At 65.5% G+C, this 16,936-nt stretch overlaps 2 protein-coding genes across 2 annotated transcripts in view; one reads left to right on the top strand and one right to left on the bottom strand.

Annotated features, from left to right (window-relative positions):
• The window catches only part of PALM (paralemmin), a 48,059-nt gene extending 40,839 nt beyond the window's left edge, over positions 1-7,220 (bottom strand). The window contains exon 1 of the mRNA XM_075902610.1: positions 6,993-7,220. Coding sequence (XP_075758725.1) covers positions 6,993-6,997 — 5 coding nt within the window. The 5' untranslated portion in view covers positions 6,998-7,220. The remainder of the gene's footprint in view (positions 1-6,992) is intronic.
• Positions 7,221-10,646: 3,426 nt separating this feature from the next.
• Positions 10,647-14,091, top strand: PRSS57 (serine protease 57). The gene is made up of 5 exons (XM_075902600.1): positions 10,647-11,430; positions 12,033-12,186; positions 12,396-12,540; positions 13,246-13,506; positions 13,939-14,091. The coding sequence occupies exons 1-5, from the start codon at positions 11,367-11,369 to the stop codon at positions 14,089-14,091; spliced, it is 777 nt and encodes a 258-aa protein (XP_075758715.1). The 5' UTR covers positions 10,647-11,366.
• The last annotated feature ends 2,845 nt before the right edge of the window (positions 14,092-16,936 follow it).

Below are 16,936 nucleotides of genomic sequence, written 5' to 3'. Positions count from 1 at the left end.
AAAGGCCAGCCAAGGGCAGGGCCGGGAGCTGGGCCAGAGGCAGGGCAGGGAGCCAGGCCGGGAGCCGGGCCGGAGGCAGGGCAGGGAGCAGGGGGCCAGGGACAGGGCCGGGAGCCGGGTTGGAAGCCGGGCCGGAGGCAGGGCAGGGAGCTGGGCAGGGAGCCGGGCCAGGAGCCGGGCCGGAGGCAGGGCAGGGAGCCGGGCTGGGAGCCGGGCTGGAGGCAGGGCTGGGGGCAGGGGGCCAGGGACAGGGCCGGGAGCCGGGCCGGAGGCAGGGCAGGGAGCCGGGCCAGGAGCCAGGCCGGAGGCAGGGCCGGGAGCCGGGCCGGAGGCAGGGCCAGGAGCCGGGCCGGAGGCAGGGCTGGGAGCAGGGGGCCAGGGACAGGGCCGGGAGCCGGGCCGGAGGCAGGGCAGGGAGCCGGGCCAGGAGCCAGGCCGGAGGCAGGGCCGGGAGCCGGGCCGGAGGCAGGGCTGGGAGCAGGGGGCTAGGGGCAGGGCCAGGGGGCCGGGCGTGGCAGCTCTAACCTGGGGCTCAGCAGGTCCGAGGCGCTGGGACGCTTAGCACTGCCCACTGTGCGCAGCCAAAGTCAAGGAGGCCCCCTCCCGGCCCGCAGGCCCCATGCAGAGACCCCCAAACTTCCCCCGTCCCCGTGGCCTTGTCACGTGTGCCCAGCATCACCCAGTATCCAACACCCTCTGCCCCCGTGGCCATCACCCCGTATCCAACACCTGGCCCTGTGGCCCTGTGACGTGGCCTTTGCCCAGCATCACACTGTATCCAGCGCCCACCCCCATCTCCGTGGCCCTGTGACATGGCCTGCGCCTGGCATCACACTGTGTCCAACACCCAGTCTCGGTCCCCGTGGCTCTGTCACGTGGCCTGTGCCCAGGACCCTGCCATAGCTGACGTCACTCCTGGCCCATCACACTCCCAAACCCAGCGTCATTCTACGGCAGGCAGCAAAATGAGTAAAAGCTGCTGGAGGACGAGTGTTCGGAGAAGAGCCGGGTCGTCTGGCGGGCAGCTAACCCAGTGGGCCGGGGGCATGGGCCAGTGGTCTGGCCACGAGCTGAGAGACACCGACCCGCTCTCTGTACGACCGTGGGCCCCGCTCCACGCCCCCTCCGGACCCGGGGCACGGGAGCTGCTGTGCCCAGCGCGACGAAGGAGGCGAGGGGCTTCCATAGGGCAGAGTGGGGGGAGGGGCGTGTAAACGGCTACACCAGGCAGCAGTCGGCGGATGCATCCACAATCCGGAGCTGCCAGAACGACTCCTCTGGCTGGAGTCTGGACAGAACCCGGCCCGGAGACCCGGCCTGGAGCAGCCGATTCCTCTGGCCTCTCTCCTCCCTCCCCTGCTTCTGCTGCTCGCGCCCCTCCCCTGCCGCCAGCGCTGGGGCCAGCCAGGGGCCGAGCTCTCCGGATGCGATTTGCAAGGGACAACACGCATCTCGGTGCAGCTCACCCCGGGTGCCTAATTCCCTTGGGTCTTCTGAAGAGCCCAAAGCCGGGCCCACTGGGCAGCTGAGCTCTGCTGGAAGGAGGCAAGAGGAGCCCCCAGAAAACGGCCCCGACCGCTCACCACCCAAGTATCCGGGTTCAAATCCCAGCAGGGGAAACTCAGCCTCCCGCCAGCTGGCTCCTTACGGGACACCCCCGCTGCCCAGGCCCCCTGCAGGGACACGAAGGGCCAAGGCCAAAGCCACGGCTGGGGCTGCCCCCTGCCCGGCCGGCAGCTCCGTGTCTTGACGCTGGGGGTTGAAGGATGCTACTGCCAGGCAGGTTTCCTCTCCTAGTCGCGGCTTTGCGGATGTCCCTTCCCGGCCGAGGGGCTCAGCCCCTGCCCTGGGGGAGAGGAGACGGCCCAGGGCCTGGCGGCACGAGGCCGGAGCAGCGCTGTCGGATTGATCCGCCAGCTCCAGTGCAGGCAGGACGTGCCAGGAGAAAATGGATTCCCTGAATATTTGATGCGAGAGGCTCCAGGAGCCAGTTCGATGGGAAAATTATGGCTCTTTCCCAAGGAGCCCCGTGGCCACGGCCCTCCGGTGAGAGGAGCCCGGCTCAGGATGGGCCCTGCCTGGAAACACCCACAGTGTTTGCAACCCGCAGCCAGCTCTTAACCCTCTCACCCCCTCATTCGAGAGCAAGGCAGGGCCCAGCGTAGGGCACTCGCCTCAGAGACGGGGCTGCTGAGTTCACACCCCTGCTCATGGGACCTCGGGCAAGTCACTTAGCCGCTCCGTGCCTCAGTTTCCCATCTGCATAAAGGGGGCCAGGAGCCTGCGCTCCTTCCAGATGTGTGAGCTTTGGGCTGCTCGGTCAGCTTCAGAGACACACCCAGTCTCTGTGAACCCTCTGAGAGCCACGCACTGCCACGAGCCGCAAACCCACGTGTGCAGGGCGGCGGCTTTACAGCTTCCCTTGGAACATCAGGGAACACCTGCTGCCGGAGATGCCACCATCGGCCTAACCCATGGGGCTGATTTTCCAGCCCTCGTGCGGCTCCTGTGCCTCTCCGTCTCCTCCCTCCCTCTGTGGGTCGAGTGTTTGGGGCCGACCGTGTCCAGAGGGGTGTCTGACAATACGCCAGAGGGACGGGGCCAGTTTCATGCAGTTTCTTACAAGCTGGGCTCATTAATTAAATAAATACCTCCCCCCCCAGGGGACAGTTACATAAAAACAGGTTGGAGACGGGCGACAAGTAACTACTCCGCCGGGTCTATGAGGGGGGGCAGGCGCTGATCTGCCACTGGGCCCCCTCCCTCGGGGGCTCTGAACACTGGCCCTGACCTGCTCCAGATCCCCATCCAGCCCTCGCAGTCCCCTCCATCCGCCCCTTGCGTGCCAAGCGGGAAAGCCGTCCCCCCCGGTTGTCCCCTCTGTCCCCCCACAACTCCTGCATGGGCCTGTGAGCGGCAGCTCGGGGGGGCCGGCTCACCACGGGGGGCCAGAGCCCTGGGGAAGGTTCGTTGCTCCACTGCTACACGGGAATCTGGCCAAAGGGAACCAGGCGCCTTTGCAAACCCACCACCCCAAGGCCTCACTTTAAAGCCTGCGAAGTCAAAATCCGCGCCCCCCCCCAGTCAGAGACGACTCCCGGAGGTGAAGTCCCCAGTGGGGAGGCCCAGGGAGCGTGAGGCTAGTGAGGCCCCTCGGTCCAGACGAGGTGAGAGAGGCCGAGGCAGCTCCCCGTGGGTGCAGGCCAAGACAGAGCCATAGAGATGGAAAATTAAACTCTCCATTTACCCACCAGCACAAACGGTGCCAGGCGGCCAGAAGGCCTTGCAGTGGGGGTGGAACATTGGAGCCACCCCCCGCCCAACAACTCAGAGACCCAAATCCCAAACGGCTTTGCAAAAACCACATGAAACCTTCACTCCAAAGCCCTCCCCAGCGCACTCGAGTCCCAAATCCAGACCCCCCCGAACTCAGGAACAAGCCCGAGAGCAGGTGCTGGAAAGTCCGGAGCAAGGGAGATCTGGCAGAGAGAGTAAGAACAGCTCTGAGGCTCGCTAAGCCCTGGGACACGCAGCCACCGGAATCCCTGTCGTTAGGGGCTTTTCGGAACCGGGCGGACGAGTGCCTCTCGAGGCGGCGTGGTGCTCGCGGCCCTGCCTCCGCGCAGAAGACGGCCCTGGACCTCTTGACGTGCCACGTGGGAAAGTCCCTTCCTGCCCAATAGTTCTAGGCTGAATTTGGACTGAAATGCTGAAGCGCTTCCTTGCTGCAGGGCCCCAAGAGCGAGTGCTCCCCGGTTCACGAAACCCGGCAGTCTTGGGCCTCGCTGCGAGGGAGGCCGGGCCTGTGAGTATCAAGGGAATCGTCCTTCGCGTTTGGGGCTTTGTTCAAACTCAAAAGGAGCCTCAAGCTGAAGAGGGGCTGAACCCCCCCGGCTCCGAGCCAAACGCCGGCTTTGCCCAAAGTCTCTCCCCAAACTGCCGTGCTTTGCGGGGCTTTGCCTTTCAGTGCGCCACCCGGGAAAGGGCCCAATATTTAGAAACAGGCTTCTCCATGCCCTTGCTAGTGGGCGCCCCGAGGGGGAGAGGGGCTGCACCGGCTCAAACCGAGGATCAGAAACAAATAATGTCCATGGAATTAAAAAACGAAAAACCCAGAGGACGTAAGTGGCAAAGCAAACGCCCCAAACACACCCGCCTGCGCGCTGGTAGCGCTGGATCGGAGGGAGGCAGCCAGAGAGCGAAACTGACTTGGCACTGGGGGAGGGGGAATAAATGAAACTGACCGGGGTGTGTTCTTTGCTGGGGGTCCCATCCTGCCTGCTCAGGCCCCAGTGCCCTTCGGAGTCCGAGTCAGTGTGGCACAGCGAGGGCTTCTGGACTCGGGCTCAAGTTTGGGGAGGGTTTTAGAAGGCCCTTCGGGTGTCCGGCCAAAGCCGCCTTTTGCCCCTTGCCCCACCCCTCAGAGGGAAGAGCCTCCTCTGGCTACCGGCCAAGAGAGGTCACCACTCAGGCCTGAACTCTGGGTCCCAGGCGTTGGTTCTGCTGGTAACTGAGCAGTGGGACCACTGACACCTGGCGCCGCCCTCCCAGCTCTTTCCTGCCCCCAGGAGGGACGGAGCAGGCTCCAGGCAGCTCCTTGAAACTTTCCCGCTGAGACAGAAGCAGGGACGTGTGCTGGGCTGGACGCATTGTCAACGCGCTTTGCATGACCCCTGTTCTCAGGGTATCTGAGACCCTCACAGTCTGTGGCATGTTTATGCTCACAGCACCCTTGGGAGCTTGAGTGAAGCTATTGCCGCAATTGTACATCTAGGGAAACTGAGTCACGGAATGGCTAAGGGACTTGCCCATGGTCACTCAGGGTGCCTGTGCCAGAGCTGGGAAATGAGCTCAGCCAGGGAACTAATGACTCCACCATCCTTCCTGCCTCAGGAAAAGCAGTGCGATCTCTCCCTTCCTGCTGCAGGCCCGACTCCCCTCTCGCTCTCAGCAACACAAAGCAGAAGCAACCCCCCCCCCATCAGCCATTCAGTTATCGCAGTGAGAGACCAGGACCGGGCCCTCTCAGTGTAGGCACCTATCCACACCCACGTGTGCAGAGAGTGCCTGGAGAAGACTCCTCCCCACACCCAAGCACATGCTGCTCAACTTGACTTGAGACCCAACTAAGTCAGCCTGGTTGACGTGAATAATAATTGAATGTCCCTAATTGTCCTAATCCCTGTTGTCCTTCTCTGGCACCACAGGGTCTCAGAGCCCAGAACAAGCATTGCTGTATTGCTGTGCCACAGAGCAGGACGGCATTAGCCCCATTTCACAGGGGAAACTGAGGCAGAAACTTGGCCTCCAAAGCCCTGGTTCCCTATTCTTACCCTTAGACCCTACAGAGCTGTGGAGAAAAGCCAGGAGTCATGATTTCACACACACACTCTAACCCTACTCCCTTCCCAGAGCCAGCAATCAAATCCAGGCCTGCTGGTTCCTGCCAGCTGTCCGGCCCAGGAGCCAATGCTCCCTCCTAGGCCTGGCACTGTCTGCAGGGGGGAGGGGGAGCTGTGCAGCCCACAGGTGAGTTCTTGCTGAAAGACAAGCCAGGTGGGGGCATGACAGAGACCCCGGGTAGCCGGTATCCACCCTGGGAACAGCTCCTGGCCCATCACTTGCTGGGGGAGCTGACTTTACAGGCTGCCCGTCCCCACCCCAGCTGCAGCCCCCGCTCCCAGAGGGGACTGAGCTGTCCCTACCCCCCCCCCCATGCGCTGACCCCTCTCTGCAATGGCCCCTCCTGCCCCCCTGCATGTAGCTGGGAGGCATCCGCTGCCTGCAGGCCCCTGCTGAGCCGGCTGGGCCTGGAGACGTTGTAACCCCCCCCCCCCCCAGCTAAGTAACATGCTCGGATCCCCACAGCACCTCGCAGGCGCGGAGGCTGGAGAGGCTGAGCCCCCCCCCCCCCAGCCCCTCTCCCGTACAGCGCCTCCTGCTGGGAGCCCCTTGCAGCCCCCGCCCCCGAGAATCCGAGATGCACCGCGGGATCCAGCCTTTCCCCACCTTGGCCGGCTCCGAGGGACGAGCCCAGGCAGCCGGGGGAGGGGGGCGGCCAGAGGAAGCCTGGGACCCCCCCCCCCCCACACTGCAGCCTGGCGGGAGCAGCCCGGACCACGAGCAGATGCGGGGACTTGCCGCGCACCTGGCCCCAGGCTCCCCGCGGGTTGCCCCGAGCCGGGCGCTGGCTCACGGCGGCCGGGTCTCTGGTCCTCCCCTGCCCCGGGAAAACCCCGCGCCTGCCCTGCCGAGGGCTGGGACCGGAGCCGCCGCCGGGGCAGGGTCGGGTGCTAGTTCCACCGGACACCGCAGCCCCGGAGCGCCCCGAGCCGCCTCCCCCCAGCGGCTCCGCGGGCACCAAGCCGGGTGCTGCCGGAGTCCCGGGGGAAGCGCAATTCCCCGGCCGGCTCCGGCTCGGGCAGGTCGGCGCCAAGCCGCGTCCCTCCGGGGCCCGACCCCCCACCTGTTGTCTTGCTAAACAGGCAACTCTCAGCAGCGGCCCCCGGGCCGCCCCGCCCCGGCTCTGCGCGGCCCCGATCCTGAGCCGGCTCCGCGGGGCCCCGCCAGGCACCCCAATGAGGCCACCAGGGCTAAGGCCCGGCTCGGGCGCGGCGCTCGGCTGAGTCACTGCACGAGCAGCCCAGCGAGGAGGGGGCGTCCGCACCCTCGCATGCGCCACCCCCCAGCACGTCAAAGAGCCCCCCCGCCCCTCCTCGCCAACCCCGAACGCCCGGGGCCGGGCACAGGGCAGGACTCGGCGCGCCCGGCCCCTGCCTGCGGGAGCCCCCAGCTGTCACCGGGGGGACCGGGCGGAGGGGGAAGGAGCCAGAGAGGCCAGCTCCCGAGACAAGGCCGGGGCAGCAGCCGCCGACGAGCCCGGAGCCCGAGCCCAGCCTGGCTTGGCTGGACGGGGCCGGCGGGCGAGGGGAGACGCGCCCGGCCCCCCACGGCGCGGACACATGCCCGGAGCGCGGGGACGCCGCACTTACTCCATTTTCCCAGCCGCCGCAGTCCTCCGCCCGCCTCGCCCTCTGGCTCGCAGCCCCGCGGAGCCCGGCGCCGCGCTGCAGGGAGAGGCACCGCCGGCCCGGGAAGCCCCGCGCTGTGTCCGCTCAGGGGCAGCGGGTGGCGGGAGAGCGGGCGAGCGGCGGGCGGCTGCTCCGCATCCCCCGCTGCGTTATTGTCCGGAGTGCGGCTGGCGGCGCTGGGGATGGGAAGGGATTTTCCCTCCCCCCTTCCCTGTCTCCAGCATCCGAACAGCACCGTCTGCTGGGCGGCGCTTGCCACTGCCGCGGGCCGGAGCAGGCGGCTCGGTGCGCCCCAGGGGCCTGCCGGCAGGTGAGCGGCGCCAGAGCCGGCTGCCCGCATCCCGCTGCTGCCGGGGCTGGGACCGAGTCACTGAGCTACTGCGCCCGATTTGCGAATCCCCCAGAGCCGGGGGCGGCCTGGCCCTTGCGCGGAGCCTCTTTAGTCCGGCGCGTCCCGCCCAGCTCTGCAGCCCCTGCCCCCCCGCCCCTTCCCCAGGGCGGATCCGGGCCCTTGGCAAGGCCGTGGCGGGCCCTCACTGCAGGAGGGGGATGAACCTCGGGGGCCCTTTGCTGTTCAGAGTCCCAGGCTGGCAGAGACCTCAGGTGGCACCGAGTCCAGCCCCAACTGGGCCCTCTGCTTCTCCGCTCCTTGAGCCCTGCCCCGCCTCTGCCAGGGTTCAGCCCTGCGGGCCTGGCGGGGGCGGGCGGGGGGCTCCCCAGTGCCACAGCGGCACCGCACAGAAGCAGCAAGGCTGGGGGTGCGGCCTGGGTTGGTTCTGGTGCCCTCCCTGGGTTTGTGCCCCCCTTCCATCGCTCTCGGGTTGTACCCGGCTCTGCAGGCCTGTCCCGCCTTAGTCCTGCAGCGAGCACAGGGCTCTGCATGCCCCTGGCCAGGCGCCTTTCCCGGCCAGGCAGCAGCAGGCCTTGTAGCTGAACGTGGCCCCCCGGGCTCATCAAGGTGGGCTAGGGAGAAAGGCCTTTGACCAGACAGGTGATGTTAAAGGGAGAGGGAAGGGCTGGAGCTGTCACAGGGACAGTGCATACGGGCCCTGCTGCTGGAAGACCAGTTTTGCTGGTTCAGGTAACGCTGTATCCACCCAGACCCAGGGTTCCCTGTATGCTGAGTGCTTGGGCAGCCACCCAGGTGAGAATCAGGTGTTGTCCAGCAGATTAGCAGAGCGCACACAGCTAGCAGTGTGTGCGTCTACTGGTGGTGCACATCCCTGCATGCCTTAGTGCACAGAACAAAATTGATTCTGCACCTGGGTGGAAAAATTAGACCATTGTACGGGCCTTCTCGTGGCTCTGTTCCAAGAGCGGGAAGTGTGGCTGCAAACAGAGTCAGGGCCCCAAACTGGCCACAAGGGCTGGTGGGTTCACCCAAGGGTGCCTACAATAAGACAAGCTTGGGCCTTTTGAGTCGTAGTCAGCAGAGAGAACAAAAAGCCCCATCAAAAGTGCAGCTCATGGTCCCTGCTGGGCCTGCCTCTGCTCCAACCAGCTGGTGTCCCTGGCAGCTTTTCTCCCGCGGATGCCACATGGGGGAGGAGGGAGGCCCTGAGGGGTCCCTAGCACCCCTACAACAGGCGAATGGCCACTGTCTCCCCCACCAAGCACATTTAGACAGACTGCACCTTCTCCCGTGCCCAGCTACAAATCACAGCCACCCTGGCTTGCAGCGCTAATGCCCCCCCCCCCCCCCGCAGCCCTACAAATCTGTCCACGCCGGTGCTTCCTCTCATGTTTTCCATCCCAGTGCAGAATAAATGTTGTTGTATGCACCCATTAATGTGTGGGTGTGTACCACCAGTAGGAACACAGGCTGCCACCTGAGGGCGCTCTGCCAATCAGCTGGGCAGCACATGAATCTCTGCTGGGTGGCTGCCCACGTGGTCAGCAAACACTATCCATCACTCTGACAATTCTCCCTTCCCATTAGCCACCCACGGCTGCAGGAAGGCTCGTCAGTTTCCTCCCCATAGGCCAGCCAGCCCCACGGCAGGTGATGGTGGCTCCCTAGAGACCGAAGTTGTAAGGGATGGAGAGGGAGCTCGCATGCCATGCCCTGGCCAGTGGGGAGCTGGGCCAGGAAGATGCTCCGGACCCAGGATGTTCCTCGGGGCATGTGGCTCTTTTATGACCTTGCTGGCTGGATGCTGCCTGAAGCCCGGGAAAGACGCGGGAGGGGAGAGAATTCTGGGTGCCAGGAAAGTCTGGGTTTCCCCCTCCCCCACCAGCACAACGGTTTCCTCTCACAAACGGCCTCAGGAAGCAAAGTGGGTGAATCTAAAACGGCCAGGAGGGTTGGGAAATCCGAGCGGTGGAAGCTTCAAGCCCTAAGTCTGGGGCAGGTGCCGGAATTGCTCCACGTGTACAGACCAAAGGCACCGGATGAACGTGCCTCCCGTCGGCAGCTCTCTGCACTGCAAACCCCTCCCCCAGCCTCAGGACTCCTGCCCCTGGAGCAGGCTGAGCCCAGAACCTGGCGCTGCAGGCGGCGTTCAGAATCAGGGCTCGGAGCCTGATCTTTGGAATGGGCCAAACCAAACTCTGACCTCGGGGGGGGTTGGAATCGGGATCCCATTTCACAGCTGCCCTGACCTCTGGAATGGGCCAAACCAAGCTGGCAGAGCGGCAGGTGCATTTTCCAGGGGTCCCCTCTCTCGAAGGCCAGTAAAACTCGTGGCCTGCACCTCCCAGGGAGACTGGAAATGTCACGCTCAGGTTTTCCCATGGCCAAGCACGTTGCATTCGTCCATTCTCGGAGCCAGGAGAGCGTCACTGTAAGACCGGCCGGCCGGGTTCCCGCCTGCGTCCACCGGGCTCTGCACACAGACGCTTTGGGGCGGTGGAGGGCAGGCTGATGGCCGGCTTCCAGGTGACACTTGCAGAAGTCGCCAGCCGGCTAGATCCCTGCGAGGCTCCGTGGCACGGCTCGCGGGATCCTGAGGTTTTATTCCCCATTTTTACCCCAGCTCCTACCTCGTGGGGGGTTATTTTTAAAGCAAACTACAGTGATAAGCACTATGGAAAGTCTTCGGGGGCTGTTCTACCTGTTACAGCAGGGCTACTCCACTTTGGAAGGCCTGGGGGCCACAATGATACTCACAGCACATGCCACGGGCCCAAGTGTGGCTGCATAGACATGCAAATCTATGCACATAGCTACTGTCACACTGACGCGCATGAATACAAAGATGAAGGCCAGACGACACAACACGCAGGCCCCATTGACGTCAGTTCTGCTGATGTTAATCAAATGCAACATTTACCCCATTTCCACCCATGACAGCACTTTGAATGAGCAATGACAGTCCAGGAATGGAACCACTAAACCCACATATCACCAGAAGACCATCATATTGACTATTTGTTTGTTTTGGCTCCCATCTGTGGGCCGCGTGTTGAGCCCCACGTAAACCCAAACTGCACCGCAGGCCGCAAACAAATGGGCCACGGGCCGCATGCAGCCCTGGGCCACGTGCTGAGTAGCCCTGGGTTACAGCGTCTCAGCCATGCATGGACACCTTCTGAGAAAAGTATTTGGCCGCCCACCCCCTGGGAGCTAAATGCCTTGGGGCACTGGCCCCGTGATCTTAATTTTACAGATGGGGAAACTGAGGCATGGAGAAGGGAAGTGGCTTGCAAAGTTCATACAGCAGATAAGTAGCAGAGGGAGGAACAGAAGAGGGTCTCTCAGTGAGGCTGTTTTCCGCCCAAGCCCACATAACGGCCCAGGCTGAGTTGAAACATAACCAGGGCTGTCCTGAAACTCAGCCTGGCCTGCTTCTGTCCCTTAGAAAACCAGACCAAAGCGTCCCTCTCTGTCTAGCAGCCAGTGCTGGGGGGGGGTCTAGGGCTCAGGGTCTGCCCTAGACTTTCCTGGGGACCCTGGGAAAGGCCCACGCTGGGCTGGAGTCCCCACGTGGCTATGAACCCGATGCCTGTCCAGACTGTAAGTGCTTGGGGGCGGGGACCGTCCCTCACTGTGCGGCAGGACCCCGGGCCAAGGCGCCTGGGGCTTTCAGGCCTTCCCAGGCCAGCTGGCTCCTCTCTAACCCACCTGCACACCCCATTGTAGCTCCGCACTGCCTGGTTACACCCCGCTCCCTGCAACGGCTCCAAGCCCCTTCCCCTTTCGGTGTCTACCCCTCCCCCCACTGCAGGGCCTCTGTGGTTTCTCCCGGGGGCCGGAAGAGGGGATTGCGCAAGCCACAAACGGTGCGGGGGCCGGCCGAGTGCCCCGTGGCACCTAACGAAGCGGAGCTGCCGGACCCTCCTTTCTGCCTGGACTATTTAACTCCCGCCCCCCTGTCCCTGGCACAGAGAGCCGGCATGTGGAGCACCGGCCTGCTGCTGCTGGGGCCCCCGGCCCTGCTCCTGGCGCTCATCCCGGCAGGTGGGGGAAGATGGGGGTTGGGGCCGAGGGGCTCAGTGGGGAGGAAGCATTAGGCGAGGGCGTCTGGGCACAGGGGTTCCAGGGCGGGGGAGGGGATGCTGAGAAATGGCTCCTGGGGGGGCAATGGACAGAGAGTGGAAGCATGGGGGGGGGGACTCCAGGAAAGTTGCTTTAGCTCTGTGCCTCAGTTTCCCCTCTGTAACAGGGGGTGCGAAGAGAAATGCTCCTTCTGACACTTGCCCTTGACATCACTGGGGCCAGGACGCCTCTGCTTCCAATAGCCGCAGAGATGCCTGAGCCCGGGCCTGCAGCGGGGTCTGGGAGCCAGGCGTGGCCGAGCTCTGAGGCCTGCCTGTGGGGGGGGAGAGGGGCTGTGGCCCAGGGGTGCCTGGGGCTGCCACCACGGGCGCGAGAGTCAGGTCTGGGGCCCAGGGGGTTGCATCGTGTCAGGGCGGCACCTCCCCCCGCTTTGCCATAGCCCCGGGGTGGCCAGGCTGCTGGCTGTCCCGTTGGGCACCCCGGCCAGCCCCCCCCAGCCCAGCCCAGGCACAGGGGAGGCGGGTTCCCTTCCCCTCCCCCAAGAGGTGTTTGGTTCGGGACAGGTGCCGCGGGGAGCTGGATTATCGGGGGGAAGGAGGCCAAGCCCCATTCCCGGCCCTACATCGCCTCCATCCAGCTGGACGGGCAGCACGTCTGCGGGGGCGCCCTGGTCTGGCGCAAGTGGGTGATGACGGCGGCTCACTGTGTGATCCCCAGGTAAGACACGGGCGCCCTGGGACCCCCGGGACCCACCCCGGCGAGAAATCCCCCTGCGAGTTCCTGCCCCACCGCCCAGCCCAGCGGCCTCCCCGGAGCCCTGCCCCCGCCCAAGCACCTGGCTGAACTCTCTAGCTTCTTGGGCTGCGGGTTCAAATCCCGACAGAGGCAGCCCGGCGGCCGGTGACCCCTGGGGCTGTACCCCGCAGGCATTCCCCCTCCGTGCGCGTCGTGCTGGGGGCTCACTCCCTGAAGCAGCAGGAGGCCTCGCAGCAGATCTTCAGCATCCGGGAATCCATCATGCACCCCCACTTCAACGCCCGGACCGTCCACAACGACATCCGCCTGCTGGAAGTGAGTCGCTGGCGGGACTCAGTTTCCCTAGATCTGGGAAGGGGGGGGGACGCTCACGGCCCCCAGCGCAACCCCCCGGAGTTGAGGGAGAATTTTCTTGTCGGGGGGGGGGGGCTCAAACCCTCTATTGCGGAGAGCAGACCCCCCCCCCCCCGCTGGGAAAACAGGCTCGAATGTCCCTCGAGGGGGGGAGTCCGTGGGGGGGGAGCACACGGACGGTCCCGGCGGGGCGGGGCACGTTTGGTGGGGAGGCTGCAGCCTGCAGCGCAGGGGCCCGGCTCAGAGCCGCCCCACGCCGGGGGGTCCCCGAAACTGGGGCGCTTGCCTGGGCCTGAGGCTGCTCGGCCCCCCCGGCACTCGCTTGCGGGGGGGAGGAGCCCCGGGGAGCTCCGCAGCAGCCCCCCCGCGGCGCACGGGACTCGAGCCGCCCTGGAAAAGTCCCGTCCCGTGCAAGGAGCAACCCAGCCCGCCACGAGGGGACGCTGCCGCCCGGAGAGAGCCCGGCCGGGGGGGGGCTTTGCTGGGGCGGCCTCGCTTTGCAGCCGGGCGGGGTGGGGGAGGGGGCCCTGGGGCCTGTGCGTCCCCCGCAGGATTTGAACCCGTGGCCGGAGGAGCTGCAAGCCGGGGCTTGGCCAGCTCCAGTGGAGGCGGGTCGCCCCTTTGCGTGAGCCGGGCTGACGGGGTCCCCTGGGCTCGGCTCCCCAGCTGAACGCCTCCGCCGTCTTGAACCGCTTCGTGAAGCGCATCAGGCTGCCCCCGCCCGGCCTCGACCTCCGCGCCGGGTTGATCTGCAGGGTGCTGGGCTGGGGCGACACCTCCAACTTCGGCACCATCCCCGCCGAGCTGCGGGAGACCCGGACCACCATCGTGGACAGGACGGTCTGCAACGCGCTCTGGGTGGGCCACGTCAACCAGGACATGCTGTGCGCCGCCAGCCTGAACAGCACCCTCCAGGGCGTCTGCTCGGTGAGGGCCAGCGTGGGGCTGCGAGCTTCCCCGCAGCAGTGCCATGCCAGCTGCAGCACTCCGATTCCCACGCTGCAGTTCTCCCGGCTCCGGCCACATCCCCAGGGCTCCGAGTTTCCTCCTGCCCCAGGCCCAGCCATCCCGGTGGTGCAGCAGGGCCATGCCCGTGGGACCCCGCAGCAAGCCGTTCCCACCCGGCACTGCCAGGCACGGCGACCTCCACACACGCCCCCCTCGGCCATGGCTCTCTCCTGCAGAGCAGTGAGCTGCGCTGTGGCCCTCGAGGCCAGGCCAGGCGGCCGGGGAACAGGGAGCCAGAGAAGCCCAGATTCTGGGCCTAGCAGCCTCCGCACAGCACCCCCTTTGTAGTCACCGCAGTCCAGGGCTGGCCAGTCCCGTACCGGGCTAACAGCCGGCTTCTCTTGCCTGCAGGGCGACTCCGGGGGCCCCCTCGTCTGTGGGGGCCGGGTGCACGGCGTCGTCTCCTTCTCGGGGCAGAAGTGCGGGTATCGCCGGTTCCCAGACATCTACACTCGGATCTCCAAGTACGTCTCCTGGCTCCAGGACGTGGTGAAGCGCTTTTAGGGCCGGAGCGGAGAATGCAGGGGGCTCCTTCTGCGACAGGAACTCTGCAGAGGGGGCAGCTGGGACGACGGGGGGTGGAGCTTTTCTATGGGGCAGTCCATGTGGCTTTCGTTATAAAGGCCATGGGCTCCGGGGTGCATGCGTGGGGCGGGGGAAAGTGCATCAGGGCTCCTGGGCTCTAGGCCCAGCTCTGGGGGCAGGGCACGGGGCCCTGTGGGAATGAGCAGTCAGGACGTCTGTGTTCTATTTCCATGGCCCTGGGCCCAGGCCCGGCCTCCCGCTGTGCCTCAGTTTCCCCAATGGTCACCAGGGGAGAAGGGGCCCCACCGCCCAGGGCTGCTGGGGGCTTCCGTGGATTAATATTTGGGGCGTTTGGAGCGGCGTAGGCGAGAGACAGGCAGAGGCGATGCCTGTTCACCGCCGGCACTTAGCTCTGCAGCGCTATTGTACCTGCCTGGGACCGGGCGCAGGGGGAGTGCATGGCTCACAGCCAGTGTCCTGCACCATCGGCACCCCCCCCCCCCACGTGCAGGCCATGGGGAAAACCCGCCATGGATGGAAACCAGCAGAATCGGGCACCCCCGCGCGTGGGGCACGATCACACAGAGCCCCCACAGGCTACGGGCCGCCTGCCACGGCTCTCGAGTCCAGCCACCAGGAGGCGCCACAGACCCGCACTGTGGGCGGAGTTACCTGTCTCCATTTCACGGCGCTGCTCCAATGGCCCCAGGGCAGCCACGGGGCCCCTGTCCCTGCAGCTCAGTCCCATGGCCTGGAACCCAACCCCTCACCCTGTGGGGCTGCGAGTGTTCCACCTACAACCTCCGCCCCCGGGACCCCAGGAACCCTGAGAGCCACCCTGGCCCCCCAGGTTCCCCCTCGCTTGCCCCGGTTCTCACTGCCCCGCAGGGACAGAAAGGCGGCTGGGAGAAGCTGGGGCGATCCTCACCGCTCGCTCCCTCTTGGGGCTGCTCCTCCGTGCGCTCGGCCCCAGCTGCTTTGGCTGCTGCCTGGGGGGTTGCCACCGGGTGCAGCGGGGGGGAGCCGCTACCTCTGGGCAGGCAGACGGGAGCCAGCCCTGCAGGGACAAACGGAACGTCTGCCCCTCGCCCCAGCCAGGTGCGCCGGAGGGCAGGCCTGGCATTCGTGGAGCGTCTCCAGCAGGGCCGGGCACTTCTCCGGGCACGAGCCCTCTGCACTGGCGGGGCCGGGGCCATGGGGCAGGTCCCACCCCGGGAACAGCCGGAGCACCGGGGTGCGCCCATGTTACCGCCCCAAGCCAAGGAGAGTCCCAGAGCGCGGCTGCGCCACGGAGAAAGGGGCGGGGGAGCCCCTGGCCAGAAGCAGCTGCTGGGTTAACGGGAGCCCTGCCCCCCTTCCACAGCCAGGTATAGAACCAGCCATCCTGACTCCCCCTCCCGCTGCAACCACTAGAGCTCACTGCCTCCTCCAGAACTAGCCGCACCAGAGAGTGGAGAGCAACAGCCAGTTAGGCCCCGAGGATCCTCCCCCGCGTGGCTACTGGGCCCAGGCAGGATAAATTGGTGTCAAACGCTTGGCGTCCGTCCCACCCCCCTTCCTGCCCCTCTGGCTCTCTCCTTCCCTCGGGGGGGGGGGGTCCCACAAGGCTGGGCTAACAGCTGCCACCTTGCCCCCCAGTGGCGGCCAAACCACGGGCTGGGTCTTACCTCTTGGGGGGGGGGGTGCGAGTGGATGGGCCCTGGGCTGCAAAGGGTTTGGAAAGTAAGAGCGGGGAAGGGACCGGCCCTTGTGCAGCGACTGATGCTGCTGCCTTCCTGGGGGGCAGGTGGGGGGCTCGCTGGCACGGCCCAGGGCCCTGCTGCACGAGGGATCACAGCATATGCAGCATTTATGGGCATTTCTGGGGGCACCACTCAATTAAGGCTCCCAAAAGGTTTGGCCTCCCCATTTTACAGATGGGGAAACCAAGGGCTGAGATGTCAGATCTCACAGTGAGTTGGGGCCAGAGCTGGGCACAGAACCCAGGACTCCAGGTTGTGTTCTTGCCCCGGGCCCGGTTCTGGTGCCCCCAGCCATGCTGCAGCCCCACTCTGGGTGTTACCATCAGACACCAGGGCTACAGCTACACTGGCGGCTGTCTACACTGCGCACGCGCGTTCTTGTGCAAGTAAATTTACAGTGTCGCGTTGTAAACCAGGGCTTCTTCCAGAAGTTATTCCTCTCCTCACGAGGAAGAAGCCGTCTTGCACAAGAGCTCTTGCACAAGAGGGCGGTGTAGACAGGCAACATGAATTTCTTGCACAAGAGGCCCCTCTGGTTAAAATGGCCATCGGAGCTTTCTTGTGCAAGGGAATGTCCACACGGCCATGGATGCTCTTGTGCAAAAGCTCATGGCTGCGTAGACGTGCTCTTGTGAAGCCGTTTCGCACAAGAACTCTTCCGCAAAACAGTTCTTGCACAAGAAGCTGCCAGTGTAGACGTGGCCCAGGGCTTTGCACCGGGGCTGCTCCTGATTACACCAGGGTGGGCCAAATGAGGCTCAGAGCCAATGCTCCTCCAGAAGCCCTTGGTCCCTGCTGGTCCGGATCCAGCGGCCCCACCTCTGCTATTCCCTGGGGCCGGCTGGTGCTGCCTTGGGGGCGGGCGGGGCGTGTGCTGGGAGGGGCTTTGGCGCTGCCCCCTGGGCGCTGGTTCCCCGTGTCCTGTCCCCAGCCCCCCAAACAGGCACCAATGGAACGGAGCTGAGCACCCCTCAGGGGCCTGGGTGGTCACAGGCATAGACCGGGGGCGGGGGGGAAAGGGAGCTGCTGGGGGCATGTGGCTGGGCCATGGCTGCAGTTTCTTGAGGTGCACACAGAAGAAA

This window comes from Pelodiscus sinensis, chromosome 19, assembly GCF_049634645.1.
Source record: "Pelodiscus sinensis isolate JC-2024 chromosome 19, ASM4963464v1, whole genome shotgun sequence".
In the NCBI taxonomy this organism is placed as follows: Eukaryota; Metazoa; Chordata; order Testudines; family Trionychidae; genus Pelodiscus; species Pelodiscus sinensis.
The sequence above is the reverse complement of the archived record's forward strand: the minus strand, read 5'-3'. Positions and strand labels throughout refer to the sequence as shown.

Coding starts and splice junctions, on each gene's coding strand:
- PRSS57 (XM_075902600.1), top strand. CDS start 11,367: ATGTGGAGCACCGGCCTGCTGCTGCTGGGGCCCCCGGCCCTGCTCCTG. Junction 11,431..12,032: donor CCTGGCGCTCATCCCGGCAG/GTGGGGGAAGAT, acceptor GGTTCGGGACAG/GTGCCGCGGGGAGCTGGATT. Junction 13,507..13,938: donor CCCTCCAGGGCGTCTGCTCG/GTGAGGGCCAGC, acceptor TCTTGCCTGCAG/GGCGACTCCGGGGGCCCCCT.